Source organism: Pseudopipra pipra, chromosome 1, assembly GCF_036250125.1.
Source record: "Pseudopipra pipra isolate bDixPip1 chromosome 1, bDixPip1.hap1, whole genome shotgun sequence".
NCBI lineage: Eukaryota > Metazoa > Chordata > Aves > Passeriformes > Pipridae > Pseudopipra > Pseudopipra pipra.
In genome coordinates this window covers 3,055,360-3,075,732 of record NC_087549.1, presented here as the reverse complement: position 1 = coordinate 3,075,732, position 20,373 = coordinate 3,055,360, and the positions used below count along the sequence as shown (strand labels likewise).

The 20,373-nt window shown below is 40.9% G+C and overlaps 1 protein-coding gene across 5 annotated transcripts in view; it reads right to left on the bottom strand.

The window, feature by feature from the left end:
- Positions 1-16,116: 16,116 nt before the first annotated feature.
- The window catches only part of TSNARE1 (t-SNARE domain containing 1), a 469,040-nt gene continuing 464,783 nt past the window's right edge, over positions 16,117-20,373 (bottom strand). For all 5 annotated transcript variants that reach the window (XM_064642560.1, XM_064642873.1, XM_064642791.1 and 2 more), the window contains one exon: positions 16,117-16,499. Coding sequence is in view for 1 of the 5 variants with exons in the window: in XM_064642873.1 (XP_064498943.1) it covers positions 16,491-16,499 (9 nt within the window). In the remaining 4 variants the exon portion in view is untranslated. The remainder of the gene's footprint in view (positions 16,500-20,373) is intronic.

The window sequence follows — 20,373 nt, the reverse complement described above, 5'->3', positions numbered from 1 at the left end:
ACCCAAACCATTCAAAGAGCCGTCTGTCCAAATTTCCATGGCTGACTAAATTTGGATGTATAAGGACATGTTTGCAGTGTTGTTCAGGGTCTTTGCCCAAAGTTTCTGTACGAGCTTGGAGAATTTATTGTCTTTTCACCCAAAGCATGGACTCAGATCTTGTCTTCCCCTGTCCTTGTCCAGCAAATCTTTTCATTGCACTGGCCAAGGACAGGGGGCAGGAAGGTGTGGGGGTTCACAGCACTGGCATGGTACTGAAGTTAATTCTGCTCTTCCTAGAATCATCATTTGGGTTGGAAGGGACCTTAAAGAATATCCAGTTCAAACCCCCTGCCTTGGGCAAGAACACTTTCCACAAGACCAGGTAGCTCTTAGTACCTATATCGTCTCCACAAGTTTGGTGAGTTTTTATTTTGAGACAGTAGACACTTTATAAAAGATTTATCTCATCTGTCTCAAATGATGTATAAATGAGTCTGAGCAATTTATCAAAGTTTCCAGTCTATGGAGAGTGATGGATAACTACAGAAATTTCTGCAGAAAAAGGAAGGGCAAACCGGGTTAATAGAGTTTCATTAATAACGATAGAAGCGTTTGGGGAAAGAAATGGAATATTTGTGATGAAATGGTATTTTTTCCTCTTTTTCCTTGAGCTCTGGAGGGATTTGTTGAGCTGTGCCCACATAGAACTGTTGGATGCACACACATATTTATTTAGCCGGTGACTAGATTAAGTAGTTTCTTCTTCCCTTCAGGGGAGGTTTAGATCGGATATTATGAAAAACAAAATCACAGAAAGGGTTGTAAAGCACTGGAACAGAGTGCCCAGGGAAGTGGTGGAGTCACCATCCCTGGAAAGTGTTCAAAATCTCTGTGAATATGCACTTGAGGACCTGGTTTTATGCTGAACATTGTGGTGGTGCTGGAGTGACCATTGAACTTGATGATCTTAAAGGTCTTTTCCAACCTTAACCATACCATGATTTTCAGACAGGAAAGAGAAATAAGTAGTTGATATGTGAGTCCTTTAAGATTAAATTTTTGTAGCCTAATAATCATCTTATTATTTGAATAATTTGGAGATTCAGGGGCATAACTAAGCATAAAAATACAGTAAGGATCAGGACCTGTTGCTTTTCTTTGTCCTTGAATTTCAGAAAACTGGTGAGGTGAAACCACACAGACACCTTTCAAAAGCTGTCAGCAACCTGGAGATGCACAGAGAGATGTAGGTGCAGACTGTGTCTTGGAAGTGTCTCAAACCATTCAAAAATTAATCATTTCCACCAGTTGGGTGAAAAGATAAGGGTTTGAGTGCTTACGTGGCACAGATATCTTCAGAGAACTCACGCAGCTCAAACCACCAATTTTAAACTCAGGTTGAATTGAAGAGGATTGTGTTGAAGCAAAATAGTTTTTCCACTTGTCTCTTTTGGACAGTGCCATTGACTTGCTGAAATCTCCCTCAGGCTCACAGGAAGAAGTAATTTCTCAGCACTATTTCTTAAATTGTGAGGTTCCCCTTACATGACATTAACCTGCTGAAAGCACCATTGTAAATCCCTATTAACATGTATTTCCTTACACACAGTTTTCAGTTCTGTTTGCTGCTTCTCCATGTCATGGTTAAAATCTTTCTGACAAATCTGTCAGTCTCAAGCTTCCCAGAGGATCAGTCCTGGAGCCATATTTAGTGAAACAGCTGGAGGGAGGGAAAGGAAATGCCTTTTTTCACTTGCTGTAGGATTCTGTGAAACCCCATGAGTTTGGTTTTGACAAGTGTCAGAGAATGCAGAGTGATACAACAAATTTTGCAAGGATCCAGGGGGTCATTTGATCAGTCTCTGACAGGGTTAAGGAGACCCACGACTTTCTGACAGATGTTTATCAATGTTTGCTTCTCTTGAAATCACCCAAGGATAGGGGCTGCCTTTACATTCCTGAACGGAGACCATCTCTTCCAAAGCCTTGCTATCCCTTCTATCATAGAGTTCCTCTAACATGAAACCAAGTGAACAGTTCCCTTCTGGAAAGTGTGTGTTTTGCCTTCCACGTACACTGAAAATGGAAGAGTTTATTCTCTTTTTCTCCGTGGTACCTTCCATACATTTGAAAGCTGTTTCTTTATCTCTGACTAATTACACAACCCAGACTATTACTGAATTTTTACTATTAAAAAGACCTTTTTACCCTTCCAAGCACCCACAGAGCTGGTCTGTGGTACTCTGTAATCCTGTTGTGGGGACATTCATCCTTCCTGACACAGCCTCTCCTGCTCTCTCATCTCCATGTTTCACACCTTAATTTACCATTGCAGAACAGTGTGGAGAGGTCAAATTACATGACACTGCTTAGCTTGTTTCTCTTATAATTTGCTTTACTCTTTGAGTTTCAATAAATCGTTTCCCACCAGTGCTTCTGATTCTCTTCCATGGTCTTTGTTTGGACTTGGATGTGAATCCTGACTTCATCCAACTGAGACGGGAGCTTGAAGGCAAAGTCTGTGTCTGCCCACTGAGAAAAACTTCAACTCTAGTGTTTCATACAAGTTGAGGATACAGAGAACATTTCCATCTTGGTGCAATCTTTGCCATCAGAAAGATGTTTGCAGCCCCTCTACTCTGAGGGTTGTTGAAGCTGCTGCTTCCTTGCCCAAAGGAAGAGGTGGATCCATGGATATGTTCTGCTCATCAGTTGTGGGAGAAGAGTGAAATATGAAACTGCCTACAGGCCTGAGTGGTTTTTGTCATTCTTTTTTAAATAATCTTTGATTATTTATAAAATCTTTGATGGCAGTATCTTTCTACCTTTGAAGCTGAATTTTTCGTTCTTAGGACAGTTCAAACCTTTAGTCTGCCCAAGCTTGGATTATAATTTTTTCTAGGGGAAAAAAAAAAAAGAAATCTGAGTTTGTTTTGGATTTTTTTCAAACCTAGGCCAAGAATCCAAGCAGTAAAAGATAAATATTATCTCCTTATTTATCTCTTTAGAGATAATGTTGGAACACAGGAATACCAGTGCAATAAGTGATCCACTTTTATATGGAGGTATGAATCAAAGTATTCAGACCTTTTCCTATAAGAAACCCACATATTCACAATTTTCTTTGAAGAAATAAAATTAAATAAATCATTTAATGGCAGTTTTTCACATATTTTAAGGATACATTGGTTTGGTTGGTTGATTGTTTTGATAGGGTTGGTTGTGATTTTTTTTTCATTGGATCAAATTGTCATTCAGAATTAACCCAAATGGAGGTTAAGAAAAGGACACACAGGTGTCCCTTATGATGAATAAAGTTATAAAAGGTAGTAAATAAAACATGGCATCACTAACCACTGGAGACATCTGGGGCTTTTATTTGCACTGTCATGAAATACTTAACCAGTGAACGTGTGATACTTGAAGAAATGACCTTTGCCAAACAACAGGATTTTTGTCCTTCCTTCACTAGGAAAACAAAAAAAAAAGAGAGAAAAAATACTGTATAGAATCTTACAATGCTTGTGGTTATATTAATACTTCTTTTGTTGACTCTTGCAATCTAATGCAATAGTGATAAAATACTTTAGAGTGACAGCCCCAGACACTGATGGCTCTGTTCACCTACACAGCTGTGGAGACACCTCCATTGCACTGGACAAACCAACATGTTCCAGATTTGCCCTGTGGGGTCCTTCTCTAGGACGCCAGAGAAACTAGTTCAGTTTGCATTGTTTGTAGTTTTCTGACTCTCTGAATAAAGCGGCAGCCCTGGTGCCAGCAGTTATTTTGATGAATGACCACTCATGTTTGGATTAAACCCACCAAATGCATTTTATTTAATGGAACCAGCAGATAAGTAATGAATTTTGGATACTACAAACCAAGACAAATGAGAATAGATGACTTAGAATTTGAAAGTTACTCAGCTGATCATAGTCCCTTGGTACCATCTACTGCCATCATCCACCAGTTGCCCTCACCACAAATTTGCTTCAGCAGAATAAGGACTTTGCTGTGTGTTGAATGAGGGCAAGAGGGGTAGCAGAGGACCAGAAAGCACTAACAATTTACAGAAACACCTTCCAGCTGCCAGCAGGTGCTCTGGGTTTTGGCTTATCCATGGTTTAGGCTTTGCTCCATATCCTGTTGGTGGTGAGTCCCTACAATTCTCCAGTACTAGTAAGAGAACCACACAGAATTAAAAAATGTATAGAATCATAGAGTGGTTTGTGTTGGAAGTGACCTTAAAGATCATCTTGTTCCAATCCCCTGCCATGGACAGGGAAACCTTCCACTAGACCAGGTTGTTCAGAGCCCCATCCAACCTGGCCTTGAACACCTCTAGGGATGGGGCAGCCACAGCTTCTCTGGGCAACATCTTAAGGTGTATTAAAGACGTGAACTGTTGGTTCAGTGTATTCACCACTTTGCCCCTCAGACATATTTTAAAAATACCAATGAATACTGTGATCAAAACCTCTGGACTCTTTAACTCCACACCCACTCAGGTGACCTTGGGGTGGTTTTCTGCTGCATCTGTTGAAATGAAATATTGCACATTATCACTGAGGAATCATGCTGGGGTCTCTCATTTTGTGGTTTCCTCAGTTGCTTTTGCATTGTCACATCCTGTAGTGGTCTTGGTGACAGTTTCCACCTTTCCCTGTCCCTTCTGTGCCAGCCATTCCTGCTTCATGGAAAGTGCAGCTCTTGAGGATACAAAGCTTCATCTTTCTTTCCTCTTTTATTAGCAGTGAAATAGTTCAGAACATCAACAATACATCAACATGTTGATGTAAATGCATCAATAATCAGCCAACATCTCCCCCATGTGAATGGGATGGTTTATGTTCCTCTCAGGCAGTTTTCCATGACTCTGCAGTCTCAGGTGTTCTCTCCTTGGCCTGGATGATGTGGAAGACAACAACTCCAGAGTGACAATTCCACCCTAAGATACCTTTTCAGATTCAAACAATAATCCAACACCTTAGGAGTGTGCAGGTTTTAAAAATAATCTTTTTTCTCCCTAAAGTGTGCCTTTTTTTTTTTTCCTCATAAACCTCTAGTTCTCTTAAGGGAGGCATGAGGCTGACCTCAGGCAGCAATGATTATTCTTTACCTAAATTTATGTGCCTCTAACCAGCAATAGAAATATGACAAATGAGTATCAGTTGAAGCTGTAACCCCCCAGCCTCCCCTGGGATTTAGTAACTTCCTTAATGAGAAAAACAATAACCATCCAAGTCCTGAGAGGGTTGAAGATAAATGACTGTCTGTGGTTGATATTTTGATCTATGGGACAAATATGGTGTTTCTATTGAGAGAGAGTTTATATATAAAGGCACCTGAAACCCATAGGCTGTGGTTTAGCAGGTAAATTCACTTGGTATCACTGGTAGAGAAGAGCAGAAATATGTTTTTAAGCCACTACTTCTCCCAGGCTCAAAAAGGAACTTTGTTTCCCCTTCTCTTTTTTCTTTATTTCTTTCCTTTTTTTTTCCTTTTTTAGTATTTCTTGAACTAAAGGACCACCTAATGGGTGGAACAATACCTGGAAGGTCATTTTTACAGCCACATACAAAGGCTCTGAAGGCCAAAGAAAGTCTTCAAGGTCAACAAAATTTTTTAGCGGAGAATAAAAAAGGCACATGTAAAGGGACATATTCTAATGGATCTCAGAGGTAGAATTACAGGAATATTTCCCACTGTTTCCAGTAATATTACTATTTTTTCCCTTAGCTTTCAGACTTTATTGTCATACTCTGTGATGTAATATCACCATATTGTATGAAGACTGTATATCACACTTACTTTAATTAACCCAGACAACTCATTTGTGTTTCATGAAGAGTTTCTTTGTGTCAGAAAGAGAAAAAAAAAACAAAAGCAGATCTTATCTTAAACAGCGAATTATGGCATTACTGATACTCTTCTCTCATGGTTTAACCCCAGCTGGCAACTCAGCCCGAATAACCACTCACCCACTCCCCCCTGGTGGGATGGGAGACAAAATCAGAAGGCAAAAGTGACACATGAGTGGGGATAAAGACAATTTAATAGGAGAAAAAAAAAAAGAAAAAAAAACATGGGTGCTAGAAAAGCAAAACAAGGAATCTTTCCCCATTTCCCAAGAGCAGGTAGGTATTCAGCCATCCCCAGGCAAGCTCCAGTTTTGGGGAACAGAAGTATGACAAGAAGACTACTGGTAGATTAGGCACAACTCTAGCAAGTTGAAGCAGGGAAACTTTCAGTAGGGTCGGGTTTTGGGGTTTTTTATTAAGTGAAGGAATTAACCCCCTGAAATAATTTACCATATTGGATTAGATCCTTTTAGAGAGTTTAAAATCTAGATTAGTGTTGGTGAGGGCACACCAGGACACAGCCTCCTGGGAAGCAGCACAACTGTTGTAAGATCCTGGAAAAGCAGAGAGGAAACAAGGACAGTCTCTGTGTTACAGTTCCCGTATTCTTAGAAACTGGAAGCCACAACAAACCTGACACAACAGAGGGGGTGTGTCATTTTGGGGTCCTGCAACTGGATTTTCATTGAATGCATTGGATATGACGGGAAGCAGATTTAAAGGGGCAAAGCAAAGGAGGAGAGACACATTTTCACAGTGACACAAAGCATGTTTTCCTTGTGAACTGTATTTTCTGTGCCCTCCTATCGCGTTTCACTTTCACTCACATCTTTCCCTCCCCAAACTTCTGATCCTTGCTCACTTGGGGTCATTTTATCCCGTAGAGTTCTGCCTCCAACATCTGAACTCTATAATATCTTTCTTTCCAGATTTTCCCTCTCTGTAGCTCAGATGTCAAGGTTTTTTATTCAGAAGGGATTTGAACAGTTGTGCTCAGTTTTGCTGTAGGTCTCAGGGATTTTATAAGTGTCCATTAAAATCAAAGGGGAAAAAAGTTACTAAGCAAGAGAGATAATTGCTCTTTACAAAACTTTATTTTCCAAAACTGTTGTAGCACAGAATTGGTTACATATAATGCAAAACCAGTGAGGTGAAATGGAGTTCATAGAGAAAATTAGGTCTGGAAAAGCAATAATTGTGTGATCAAGGAATAAACACTAAAGGGTTTTCACCAATACTGCTGAGACTTTTGGGGCTTATCCTCTAAATTACCTTTCTTTCTCCTGTTCTCACAGTCCACTCCAGGGATTTACCTCACCTGCAATCAACCCTCTGGACCTGCAAACATGGCCCAGCCAGTTGCCCTGGTTTCTATGTTTTTATATTACACTTATTGGCTGTGATAGAAACCAGCAAGAGACTGTTCTCCCACTCCCAACCTCCTGCCTCTATGTAACTTATAATTGAGTTGTGGTTGGGGAACATTAACTCTCCAAAGGTGTATGGAAATGTTTGCTCTGACTGGTGATCTGGGAGATTTTATTGTCATGATTACCATCTTGCTTTTCTATTCTTAGCTCCAGTTCTTGATTTTAGTGCCTGCCATATCTCAAGAGGGTTTGCAGAGACAGAAGTAATTTTCTGGAGAAGAATGGGAAAGTTTCCATGTGGTGCAAAGTATGAAAAGGGAGGGTGATCAAGTGAGTAACAAATCAGGATATGAATCAAAGGCTGCTAAAACCAAGACGAACAATAATATTAACTGCAGGGGCTTTGGGTCCTGGGAGGCAAACTATATCTTATAATGCCACTGCTTAGTGAACAGGGCAAAAATATAAAAATATCACAGGGTTTTTTTGTGAAAAACTATGTTTAATCATATGTAGGAGGGACTGCTGAGAGCAGGAGAGCAGTGTATTTTTCAATACTTCTCTGTAATATTTTGTCCTCCTTGTTATAAAGTGGTTTACTGGGAGATTAAATACAATCTTTAAATCCTTGAGTGTCAACATATCGGAGTCCAAACCAAACAATCCATATATCAACAGCAAGCCTTTATTCCTGATCAAGCAGGGAATTAATGAGCTCAGAAGGCAGTGCCAGGATTGCCTCCCTTGGCCACATGTGAGGAGAAAGCTCTGCTCCAAAATGACCATCTGTGTTCTTGCTTGGACAGATCAAATCACTAACTACACCATCATGAGCTTGGGAGAAATCCATGGGAGAGTGTGAAGAAGGAAGAAGTTTCAGTGCTGAGGGAAGAAGTTTCAGTGCTGTGGACAGGGTGGCGGAAGGGAAAAAAGTGACTTTTTAAAGGTTTCCAAACCTCCTCCCCACTCCAAACCTCACTGCATTGTCTTCCCAACTCATCCCCTCCCTTCATCCTCCCTCTGGGTTTTTTTTTTAACTTGTATTTCTTGGAGGCCTGGCATCATCTTCAAAGGCTTTCCCTGGAATTCCACCAGCTCATACATACACATGGGATGCCTTAAGGGCTGGAAATGAGAATGAGGATCCCAGAGGTGTCAGACAAGTGTTCTGTTTTCTGGACCCATCTCGTAGCTATTGTTTTGCCAAAGCTGACAGAATAAAGGACTTTCTTGTTCAGTTATAAACTTCTATTTACCCACACCAGGAAAAAGGAAGCAAAAACCCTCACAGAGGTTTTCAGTGCCTGCATGTTGTCCTTTAGTCTTCTGAAACCTCCATTGCCCTTTAGAAGAGGGAAAACTCCAAACATCGATGAATTGAGTAGCTGGATAAAGACACAAATATTTACCTCAAATAAGAAGCTGAAAAAAGTGAATTGATCCCTTCTTTCACCATAGTTGCTCTTCAGCTTCTTATACAAGAGAAATACTGAAGATTTTTAGTCCACGGGCACTGCATGGATGTTGTTGATCCTGTAAGAGCAGTGACTGACTGCCAGGAGAATATAATAGCAGCCCATTTATATTAAAAAGCACTATTTGTTGTGATTTCTCAGTAAGATCAAGGATCTGAATCTGATTTTTATTGATATGGGCTGGTCACATCTGGGATCCACCTGACTTGGAAGAACCAAACACATTAATTGAAAAATTAACAGCAGTTTCCACTCCTGTCTATCTTAGTTCAAACATGAAACACACTGAAGCTGTTTTGTCTTTACTATATATTTTATAATCTGATTTCTTTTCAGCCAAAGTTCAATTTCTTCCACATGAATATACCTGTCACCTCAGAGTTACCCCAGTAAGTCCTTTCATACCATCCAGTACCAGAGTTGTGATTATGGATATAAGTTCTCAGGAATCATCTGCAGGAAAGTTCTTCATAACAAAGTTTTCTGATTTTCAGTAATATATGTAAATCCATTTGTAAATCCTCCAATTGCTTTAAGGAATGGAGAGTGACTTTTCTTCAGTCTTTGCACTGTGCTTGCATTTTCTCTTTTGGGGACCTTAAATATTTCAGAGCATTTATAAAGGTTGACTTCTCCTGCCTTGCCTGCCTTACCTCTGTGGAGTATTTTATTTGGTCTTATGTCAAATGAAGATGCAGGCTCAGAAGGTTAGTAACACTTAAAAGCACAGGAAAGATCAATATGGGATTTGGAAAAGTGGGAAGAAGCAGCCCTGATGGAACTTTATAGCCCTCCAGAGAGTGTTTTTATATTGGAGCATTGTGAAGGGAAAATCAGTCTAGACTCACCCCACCTAACTGAGGCTCTAAATTTTCAACACAGCAACCCTGGGGAAACATAACAATCTCTAGAGGGTAGTAGAGACTATCCCAAGATCTTTTTTCCACTGACTGTAATAGGAGCTGCAAATGGCTGTGCTCATTTTTAAATGCTTAAAGTAAGATAAGGTAAATCCGGGCTCAGCAGTGAATCCAACTTACCTGTAAAGAAAACGAGCTCTAAAACCATCCTGTAGATTGAAGAATTGCTGAGTCTGTGCTCTGAATGAGCAGGACTGGAGGATCCTGGCACAGGCTTTGCAGCACTTAGCATTGCTGCTGAGGAGATCAGAAACACCCCAGTGGGGACATAAAGCCAGGAAAGAAAAGGCAAAGGACGTCACAGCCTTGCCTGATGTTTTCCTGCCTGCTGCTGTCAGCAGTGTCTGTCATCACTGCAGGCTTTGCACTTTGCTGACTGCTTGTTTGCTGTGCATTACAGAGGTTGTTCCAGCATGTCAACATGCTCCATGGAGTTCTTGTTTTGCTTTGTTTCAGGTTTGTTTTGGTTTTTTTTGTTTCTTTATCCAGTGTGACAGCAAGCTGAGCATTAGGAAGTTAGTACAGTTAAACAGATTATTGCAATAGTCACTTCTGGGTCTTCTTCTCAGCAAACTCTGCTTTGCTCTTTTGAGACTCCACTTGAAGTCCTATGCCCTGATCTGGGGCCCACAAGACCTGTTGGAATGAGGCCAAAGGAGGCCACTAAGTTGATCACAGGGTTGGAGCACCTCTGCTCTGGAGACAGGATGAGAGGGTTGGGATTGTTCAGCCTGGAGAAGGGAAGGCTCTAGGGAGACATTAGAGCCCCTTCCAGTGCCTAAAGGAGCTCCAAGGGAGCTGGAGAGGGACTTCTCAATAACAGTTGCAATAAGAAACTGAAAATTCAGGCAAAAATTATTTATAAATGTGTCTATAGTTGTTATCTATGATGGTTAGAGGTTTTGACATAGCTCATAACTATTTCTCTGGAACAAAGGTTGCAAAGCAGCAACAACCTATTTTATTTTCTAAATGCCATCTGATACTCTTAAAACTGACATTCCAGTTACTGACAGCATTCCAAGGATCAGGAATCCCTGTCTTTTATTGTGAAACTCAGGAGTTTCTGCCATTACTGTGTATAATCAACAACCAAATCACCAATCATCACCATATTTTTATTCATCTGCCTTCCATGGCAAGGTGAGGGGGAGTCAGTCCAATGTCTGAAGCAAATGATAAATTCCAGAATCAGTAATACAAACAAGAAGCCACTTGAACTTCCTTATTACATTTTATTAAGCTGCTCCAGACCAATTATAACCATATTTCTTTGTGGTCTAATTAGGTTTGACTCAGTTGCACAGTGTGGAGGCCTGTAATGAGTGAACACATGAGAAACACGGCTCAGACTCCATGTGAGGGATCATTAATATGCTCTGGGCTGCTGCTTTGCAAGAGACTGCACCTAATTATGTGGGTTAACACACTTAAACTAAATGGATGAATTGCAGCCATTTGCAGTGTTTCAAGTCCCCTCAGACTGACAGAACTGTAGATTAATAAGTTGTTAGAGAGTGATCTGTTGACCTGCCCCATAGTTCTTCACTTTCACTTCATATGCTCGTAGAGGCACTAAATGCTAAAGTGTAGAAATGTGTCAATCACTGCATTTCAATTTTGTGCCTTTCTCTGGCTCTTGCCTAAGAAATGATCCAAACTGGTGAAACGGGAAAATGCAATGCCCGACATGTCCAATGAACTTCACTTGACTTTGGGTCAAAATGCACCATGCACAGGAGGTAATAGGTCCCCTTGCCAGCATAAAACAGCTTAAGATAAAGACTGAAGTCCTCTCAGCTGTCTGGGGCTGCCTAAAGCCAGGCCTATAATACAATCACACAATGGTTTGAGTTGGAAGAGACATTAAAGATCATCCAGTTCCAACTCCCATGCCATGGGCAGGGACACCTTCCACTAGCCCAGGTTGCTCCATCATGGCCTTGGACGCTTCCAGGGATGGGGTAGCCACAGCTTCTCTGGGTAACCTGTGCCAGGGCCTCCCCACCCTCACGGTAAAGAATTTCTTCCTAATATACAAATTAAATCCAATATCTGATCTAAATTTACTCTCTTTGAAGTATATACCCTCCATAGAACAGAGGCTATTATGATGAGAAATTATGATGAGATGGAAAGGGTGTATTGGGACAGAGTGCTAACCACCTTTTTTTTGGTGGAAGGAAAAAAATGGATATGAAATTATAGTCATAGGACCCAAAATCAATGCAAAAAAGTCCTGGAGTTTTTGTTTTTTGTTTTTTTTCCTTTCTCAGTTGGTAGTAGACCTTTGAAACTCCTTTACAAGCCACACCACCACCAGGAAACTCTCTTAATGGAAACAATTTAGAATGCAGACTGCAAAGTTATTAGGGAGAAAAAATTATAGGTACTTTTTCTGTCCCTTGGTTACTTGTTTATGGCCAGTGATGGAGACAGAATATCAACTGATAGGGAGCTTTGAGATAACCACCAGAACTGTCCTACCTCATGGGGATGAAGACATGGAATGCTCCTCAAGGCTTCCTCCTGTTTAGTTCAAGCAGCTGTCTTCCCAGCACAGTAGATTTCATAAAAACATGGGATATCCTGAGTTGGAAGGGATCTAAAGGGTCATCAAAGTCCAGCTTCTGGATTTATATATACCACGCAAGTTTTCACATGTGTCATAAAAGGGGACAAAAGGTCAAGAAATTGTTGAACAGTGGATGGTACAACACTATCAGTTTTGACACCTATTTCCTTTTGTGGACCCAACTCTGAGGAACAGTCCTCACTTACAAATATCTCAGATCTGAGAAATTTCACTGGCTCCTGAAGGGCTTGTCAGTGACAGCAAGAGACACCCAAACACGTTTTTTTTCTCATGTTCACATTTGTCCTTAAAGCACTAGAGACAAAACTGTTTCCTATTCCACTCCTGCCTAAAATGACCTGACAACTTAATAATTGAACTGGGTACTTGGCTCACCATGCTGCTGATGTGCCTCTTCTTAATTGATTTTGTCAGGATCTTTTTAACTTCTGCTGTTGCCAGAAAAGAGGTTTATTAGAATTTTCCCCTCTCATATCCTGTTCTCACATTAACCCTCTGTGTCATGGTGGTTTGCAGGATCTGCCCAAATTGAACCGCCTGATGTTGGAAAGCTTTGAGCTCCATGCCTCTGCCAGGGATATTGTAAAGAAGAAGAAACTATGCCTGTATTTTCTCCCAAAGCATCAGTAGCATGAACAGCTGCTTAATGGCATTGTTAGATATATTTTCCACGAGGAAGGCAAAGGAAAATGTGCCCATGAAGTGAGTAAAGCAATAGAAAACATATCTTCACTTGCATTTGGAACTGAAGTTGCAGCTGATGGCTCATTGTCCAAATGGAGATTAGCAACAAGTAGTGTCCATATTGGACCCAGTGCTGTTTAATATCTTTATAAATGACATAATAACAGGATTGAGTACACCCTTCAGCAAGTTTGTGGATGACAGGGGAGAGAAAACATAAAGAACGACTTGTGGGTTGAGACAAGGATAGGGAGGGATCACTCACCAGTTACTGTGCTGGGCAAAACAGACTCGACTTGGGGAAATTAGTTTCATTTATTACCAATCAAATCAGAGTAAAATAATCCGAAATAAACCCAAACCTTAAAACAACTTTCCATCACCCTGCCCTGCCTTCTACCTGCACTAAACCTCACTCCCCATTTTTCTATACCTCCTCCCCTTCAGTAGTGCAAGGAGAGGGGAATGGGGCTTGTGGTCAGTTCATCACACATCTCTGCTGCTCCTTCCTCCTCAGGGGGAGGACTCCTCACACTCTTCCTCTGGGACTCTTCCAGCCTGGGGTCCCTCCCACGGGAGAAATTCTCCATGAACTTCTCCAGTGTGAGTCCTTCCCACAAGCTGCAGTTCTTCACAAACTGCTCCAGTGTGGGTCTCTTCCACAGGGTGCACTCCTTCAGGAACAGGCTGCTCCAGCATGGATCCCCCACAGGGTCACAAATCCTGCCAGCAAACCTGCTCCAACATGGGCTCCTCTCTCCACAGCCCCCAGGTCCTGACAGGACCCTGCTCCACTGTGGGGTTCTCCATGGGCTGCAGGGAAATCTCTGCTCCAGCACCAGGAGCACCTCCTGCCCCTCCTTCTTCACTGCCATGGGTGTCTGCAGAGTTGTTTCTCTCACATATTCTCACTCCTCTCCTCTGACTGCTGCTGCTGGTGTTCCACTGGAAGCTCTTTTTCCCAGCTTCTCATGCATGTTATCCCAGAGGTGATACCACCATCACTGGTGGACTCAGCCTTGGCCAGTGGCAGGTCCATCCTGGAGCCGTCTGGCATTGGCTCTGTCGGACACGGGGAAGCTTCTGGCAGCTCCTCACAGAAATCACCCCCTGCTACTAAAACCTGGCCACATAAACCCCATACACAACTCTGGGGTCCCCAGCTCAAGAAAGACACACATTAAAACAGATCCAGAGGAGGGACACAAAAATGATCCCAGGGTTGGAACACCTGTCCCACGAGGAAAGGCTGGGAGAGTTGGGTCTGTTCAGCCTGGAGAGGAGAAGGCTCTGCACAGACCTTATGGCAGCATTTCAGTAGATAAAGGGAGCTTATAATAAAGACAGAGATGCTTTTTACCAGGGCGTGGAGTGACAGGACAAGGGGCAACCGTTTTAAACTGAAAGAGGGCAGGTTTAGATTAGACATAAGGAAGAAATTGGTTATAGTGAGACTGGTGAGGCCCTGGCACAGGTTACCCAGAGAAGCTCTGGCTGCCCCATCCCTGGAAGTGTTCAAGGCCAGGCTGGGACAGGGCTTGAAGCAACCTGGTCTAGTGGAAGGTGTCCCTGCCCATGGCAGGGGTTTGGACTACAAAATCCTTGAAGGTCCCTTCCAACTCAAACCATTTTCTGATTCTACGATTTCACCTGAATATACTGTTTTATAGTAACTTCATGGTTTTGTTTTGTTTTCTAATAGCATTTGCCATTATAACCAAGTAACTCACAACATTATGTATGTTCCCACATGATTTCACACTTGCTCTACGCCAGACAAGCTCTACAGCTTCAGCAGAGAAATTCTTTACCTGGGTCATCGGTGCCAAAATCACGTGCTGTGTGAGCTGGCTCAGGGAAAGCTCAATCAGTCTGTGTCTGCACTGCATCACACTAATGAGGTAATCACTGAGCTGCTAATGAATGGGATTAGTGACTGGGCAAAGAGTGTTTGTTCTGGATCCCTTGTTCAAATGCAACTCGAAGCTCTCAAAATATTTGCTTGCAATCAGCCACGAGCTGGGCTCGGTTCAGCTCCCACTAACGAGATGAAAATGATTTTCATCACTGGAGGATTTGCCAAATGTGCTGATGGAGAAAGTCTGCACTTTGTGGTGGATAGAGGGAAGGAGTTCTATTTCACAAGTAAACTCTTTGAAATAAGGTAAAGTGGTCAGTGTCATAATTCCTAATTTCACACCAGCACTAAGATTGGCTGGAAAAAAAATAATATCACTCTATTAATTAGCTTTTCTTAATAGAAATTAACGGATATTTAATATTACATGTTACATTCCAATTATGTGGATTTTCTAGGATAAATCTAAAGAAAAACCACCAGAACCTGTGCCTTCGGTTTCTTCACCAAACCAAACTGCACTGATTTCAGAAGTTTCACAGCTTTGACCCTGAATGAGCTTAAGCACCTGCAAGATTTCTCTGAGCACTTTTTCTGCTCAATCTTTACTGAGGAAAGACTGTGTCAGCTTTTTGGAAAGGAAGAATGCAATTGAAATCAGTGCAGGCAGGAATCTAGTATAATATTTGTTATTCTTTTCTAAAGCTTCCCATATAGAGGTATACCTCCCATATAGAGGTAATAGATGTTTTCTTTTTTTTTTTTTTCTGTGAGAAACATTTTTGTCAAAAGAATAAAAAATATATTGTTTTGTTAAATTCCCTTCAATAATTCCTATGACATTTTAATTAAAACCATTTTTGAAATGCTTTATTTACTGGAGGAAAACTGCATTTATAACACACGACACACTTAAACGAGAATTTAAATGGCAGTTTCAATCATGTTGTCAGCAGAAAATATTGTGGGTGAGGATGGAACAAAATCCCAAATGCTGGTTGCATTGAAACCTATGAAATGGAATCTAATGCAAAATTTGGTGCTTTTTTTATGAGATACATTGCTTGATTTTTTTTAATAGATTAAAGGTCTTTAAAAATAGTAACAGTGTGCCTTGTTTATTTGACCTGCTCTTTCACTAGTTTTTCTCATAAATAAATGTGGTGTTCTGTGCATACAGTGGGATGAAATAAGCATCTAAGTGTTGTAAATGGCACATATAATTGTGGTCATGCTTAGCTCAGATCCAGCAGAACAGAGTCTAAAGCAGCAGTGCACAGCAGGGGGGAGAATCTGAGCTAAATTAATCTTTAAATGTACAAAACCAGTAACAAAAAAACAAATAAAAAAAGAATCAGACAAAACACTTTGACTTTCATGGTTTTAAATGAGCAGAACTGGAGATCAGGAGCAGGTTAAAAACACAAACAATGGAGATGAATTAAAAGCTACTTATCTTACAGCACATTGTATAGCAAATCTGAAGGCAGAGGAATAGCATTCCCCAGACACAGGGGACGCAATTAAAATCTGAGGTAAAACATGTCTACAACGAAGGGGAAAAGAAATAGGCAAAATTATTCAAAATGGTACCAACACACAGTATGAAATTTAGCTCTTTTTTCATACAATTTGTGTTTGTTGGTGTAGCAGGTTCGATGGGACGTGTCAGTAACGCAGACATGGACACAGGGCCTGAATGTGCAATGCCTGGAGAATCCATTCCAGCTTCCCAGGGGGATCACAGGCTCTGCAAAACCAAGAAGAACTGATAAGTACTTACAGGATTCCCAGAGAGTTTCTGATGTAAAGCTGTTACTGATGGAAGGTGGTTACTCAAGAGGGTCCCAGAGTGCAGAGTCAGCAACAAAGTAGATGGAAAATGAGAAAAGTGTATTTTCAGTGATTCCAGCCCAAGGTAACTGTGGGAGTAGAAGGGGTAAGGACACTGGCCCAGGTTGCCCAGAGAAGCAGTGGATGTCCCATCCCTGGAAGTGTTCAAGGCCAGGTTAGATGGGGCTCTGAGCAACCTGGTCTAGTGGAAGGTGTCCCTGCCCATGGCAGGGGGTTGGAATGATATGATCTTTAAAGTCCCTTCCAACCCAAAGCATGCTATGATTCTATGACTGAGAGTATACACAAAACAAATTTATAAAGAAAATGCAGCATAGAGCTGCTGTAGCAAGGAAAAGAATAGATTTTGTGCTGCTCTTCAATGCCAGCAGTTCCCATACCTGGAGAATATTGCATTTACTTTTAAAAATACATTTTCCTGCAAAGTGGACAAAGTACAGAAGGCAGAGTGTGACACTGATGCACTTTGCAGGAGAGAATATATATAAGAAATCTCAGTCTGCTTCCCATTTTTCCATGCAATGAAAACCTTGGACACTTCCCCTGGCTAGGAAGACCCACTATGCCATGTGTAGATCTCAAATTAGAGAGCAAAACCATGTAAGTCTAAACTATAAAATGTTTACACCATTCATGTAGACAGTCAATAGAATAAAAAAAGGCAATTTTCGATGAACGAGCATGTTGCTCTCCAATTACCATAAAAGAAGCCTCTTAGGACAGACATCAGCAGCAGAATAGTACCTCCAAGATCAGCACTATGGACTTCTGAGGTTAGATAAATTTTATTTTTGCATGCACCAACCCATAAAGAGGCCTGGGTGTTTGTGGTAACATCACCAGGAAATACATCTTCAGCCTTTTGAAGTGTTTGTGTTTATTCTACCTCTACTTCCTTAGTGAACATTGTTTGTGTATCTCTGCAATGCAAGAAAATCTAGTTAAACTTGTTAACAAGGGTGAGAAAAGGAATGAAAAAATAGTCTGTTATTATTATTGAAGACATAATTGGTAACAAGTTCTTTTTTTTCTTTTTTTTCTCTTTTTTTTTTCTTTTTTTTTAAATACAGGTGCAAGCCTTAGAAACACTCTTAGTTTTAATTATGCTTCACTGTAAACCAACAAGGTGTCAAAACAGACCAGACACCCCCCTCCCTCAAAACAGCCAAACACAGACACACACATATTTTTATTTATGCTAATGTTCAAAATTACTCATAATAAGATCAATTAGACAATATTCTGAAATCAGATGTCCACTGTGTGCTGTGCTGCACATACAAAGCATAGATGACAGTTCCTGCCTTGTATTCACATAAACACCCCAAAGAGGCAATAAAACCACTCTTACTTTAATAAGCAAGGCTATCCTGCAGATGACATTCATCTCAGCTAATTTAGAGGTGCAAGCACCTCCATCTGAGTATAATAACTCCCAGGCTCCAGGCTCCTATTACAGTAATTACAGATCTAATCAATACAGTCAAGGATTTTTAGGGTGGGGATCATTTAAATGAAGTCATCAACTTCATATTGACCTAAATTTCAATGCCTGGTATTAGTTACAAAGGGATCTTCAGGACGACTTTCTCAGGTGCAGAAAGGTACACTTCGGACACCTACATTTAGCTGCACAAATTCAGTAGCCAAAGTCCTTTTAATGTCACAAAAGGATGTGCTCAAGTCACTCAGATAAGTGGTGACACTCTGGAAAGTGCATGGACACCACTAAACATGTGACCTTTCCATCTGCATGGGAACCGTTCTCACTTTCCTGTTCACTCAGTGTTTCAAGGTACTTTTTAAAGAGGAAAAGCTGCAAGATGAGCCCTGAAGGTCCCCTCCAGCCCAAACCAATGTATGGCATTATGTAATCCTGTCATATTTCTACAGGTGCCATTCATCAATATATTCACTGCACGTGCACGTCACAGAACCACAGAATAGATGGGGGGGGAGGGAAGAGACCTCTGGACATGGAGAAGGGTGATCAGGGCTGTGTCCAGCTGGGTTTTGAATGGCTCCAAGGCTGGAGACTCCACAACTCTCAGCAACCTGTTTCCCTGTTTGACAACTTTTATATTTAAAACAAAACAAAACAAAAAAAACCAAACCAAAACAAACAAACAAACAAAAAACCCCAAAGCAAAAAACCCCAACAACAACCCCCCCAAAAAACCACCACAAACACACAAGTGTTTTGTTTTGTTCAAACATTTTTTCATCTATTTCAGGTTGTGCCCATTGTCTTTTGTCCTACCAGTGGAAACCACTGAGAAGAACCTGATTCCATCTTTTATACCTCCCTCAATCAGGTATATATAGGTGGATAAGATCCTCCTGAGCCTTCCCTTCCCCAGGCTGCAATCCCAGCTCTCTGAGCAGGAGAGAAAGGACCAAGTCAGATCCTGTGGACCTCGGATAAGATCTTATCTCCAAGGACTAGGACGAAGGGACCATATGTTGGACGTAAAAGCAAACCCTACTACCAGCATTGCTTTCAGTACTGGAAATTTCAGTACTGCAGTACTGGGAATTGTGAATCTTGATTTGCAGGCAGGGAAAATATTGCAAAAGCCATTTAAATTAAAAATAGATAATCTGCAGGCTTGGAGTGGAACAAGAAAGATTCGCATTTAACATTGCAAAAGCCATTTGAATTAGAAACAGATAATCTACAGCCTTGGAGTGGAACAAGGGAGATTCTCCAGACACAATCTAATTAAAGATATTCTGGGCCAACAAACCAACAGACTTAAAACATGTTTCTGGTTTATCTGAGGATAAAAATGAGTTATTATGAGTTACGGAGGAAGAGTTTGAGTTCTGTCATACTTTTAGGTTTTGATTAAAGATGTTTTTTTGCTATTTGCTGTAGTAATATTTATGCTGAGTTTAACAGTTCTAGTCCTGGACTATATAGTCTTGTGTTAGCTCTTGTACAAATAAAGAATTAGAAGGAAATTTCTAGAAAAAAAAATAAAATTACGTTGGAGTAGATTTGGATTTATTTTTTAGATTTGGGGAACTTTACTAGTAGAAACTTGGCTGACTTAAGGCTTTGTCTGTCTGTATTTCAGTGAATCATTCCTATTACCGTCATAGTCAATAAAAGGAAACAGGCATATTTATCTTCATTTTTGTTTTTCGTGCAGAGAGGGCAAGAAAGAAAAGGGTAAATAAAAAAATCTAAACCCTGCTGCTATCAGGGTGCTAAAATTACTCTTCTGTGCAGGCTGACAGGTCTCTTTACTGAGAACTGCAAAAACAGACTGTAAAAAGCTGCTCCAGCCCTGTGGTAGCTCTAAGTTGCAATGGGAACGTGAGCTATGGATCCTCCCTTGGCTTCAGAGAAGTGACTTTCACCTCTTTGTGGTTCACAGGGTAGACTCTGCTCATTTATTTATTCCAGGCTGTTCTGCCTAAATTAAAGAGGTAGTCTCAAGGGAAGATAAGTTATCCAGAGTAATAAACCAATTAGCTCCTACCTGCTGTTGTTTCAAATCAAGCGAGATCTCTGTCTAAGTAAACATGAGGACAAGTATCACACTGTGTAGGGAAGCTGTGATGATACAACTTTGGAATTCTGCAAATTTATAAAGATGTAAGGCTTTCCCATAGATATGAATCTCAATGAACTTCTCTGTTGGAGAAGCTCATCCAGAGAAAATGTAGCCCATTGTTAATAGCAGATGACCATTATTTGTGCAGAGCTTTTGGGCCAGTTGGATGATTCTTTGAAAGTGTGAAATGATGACATTCATTACAAG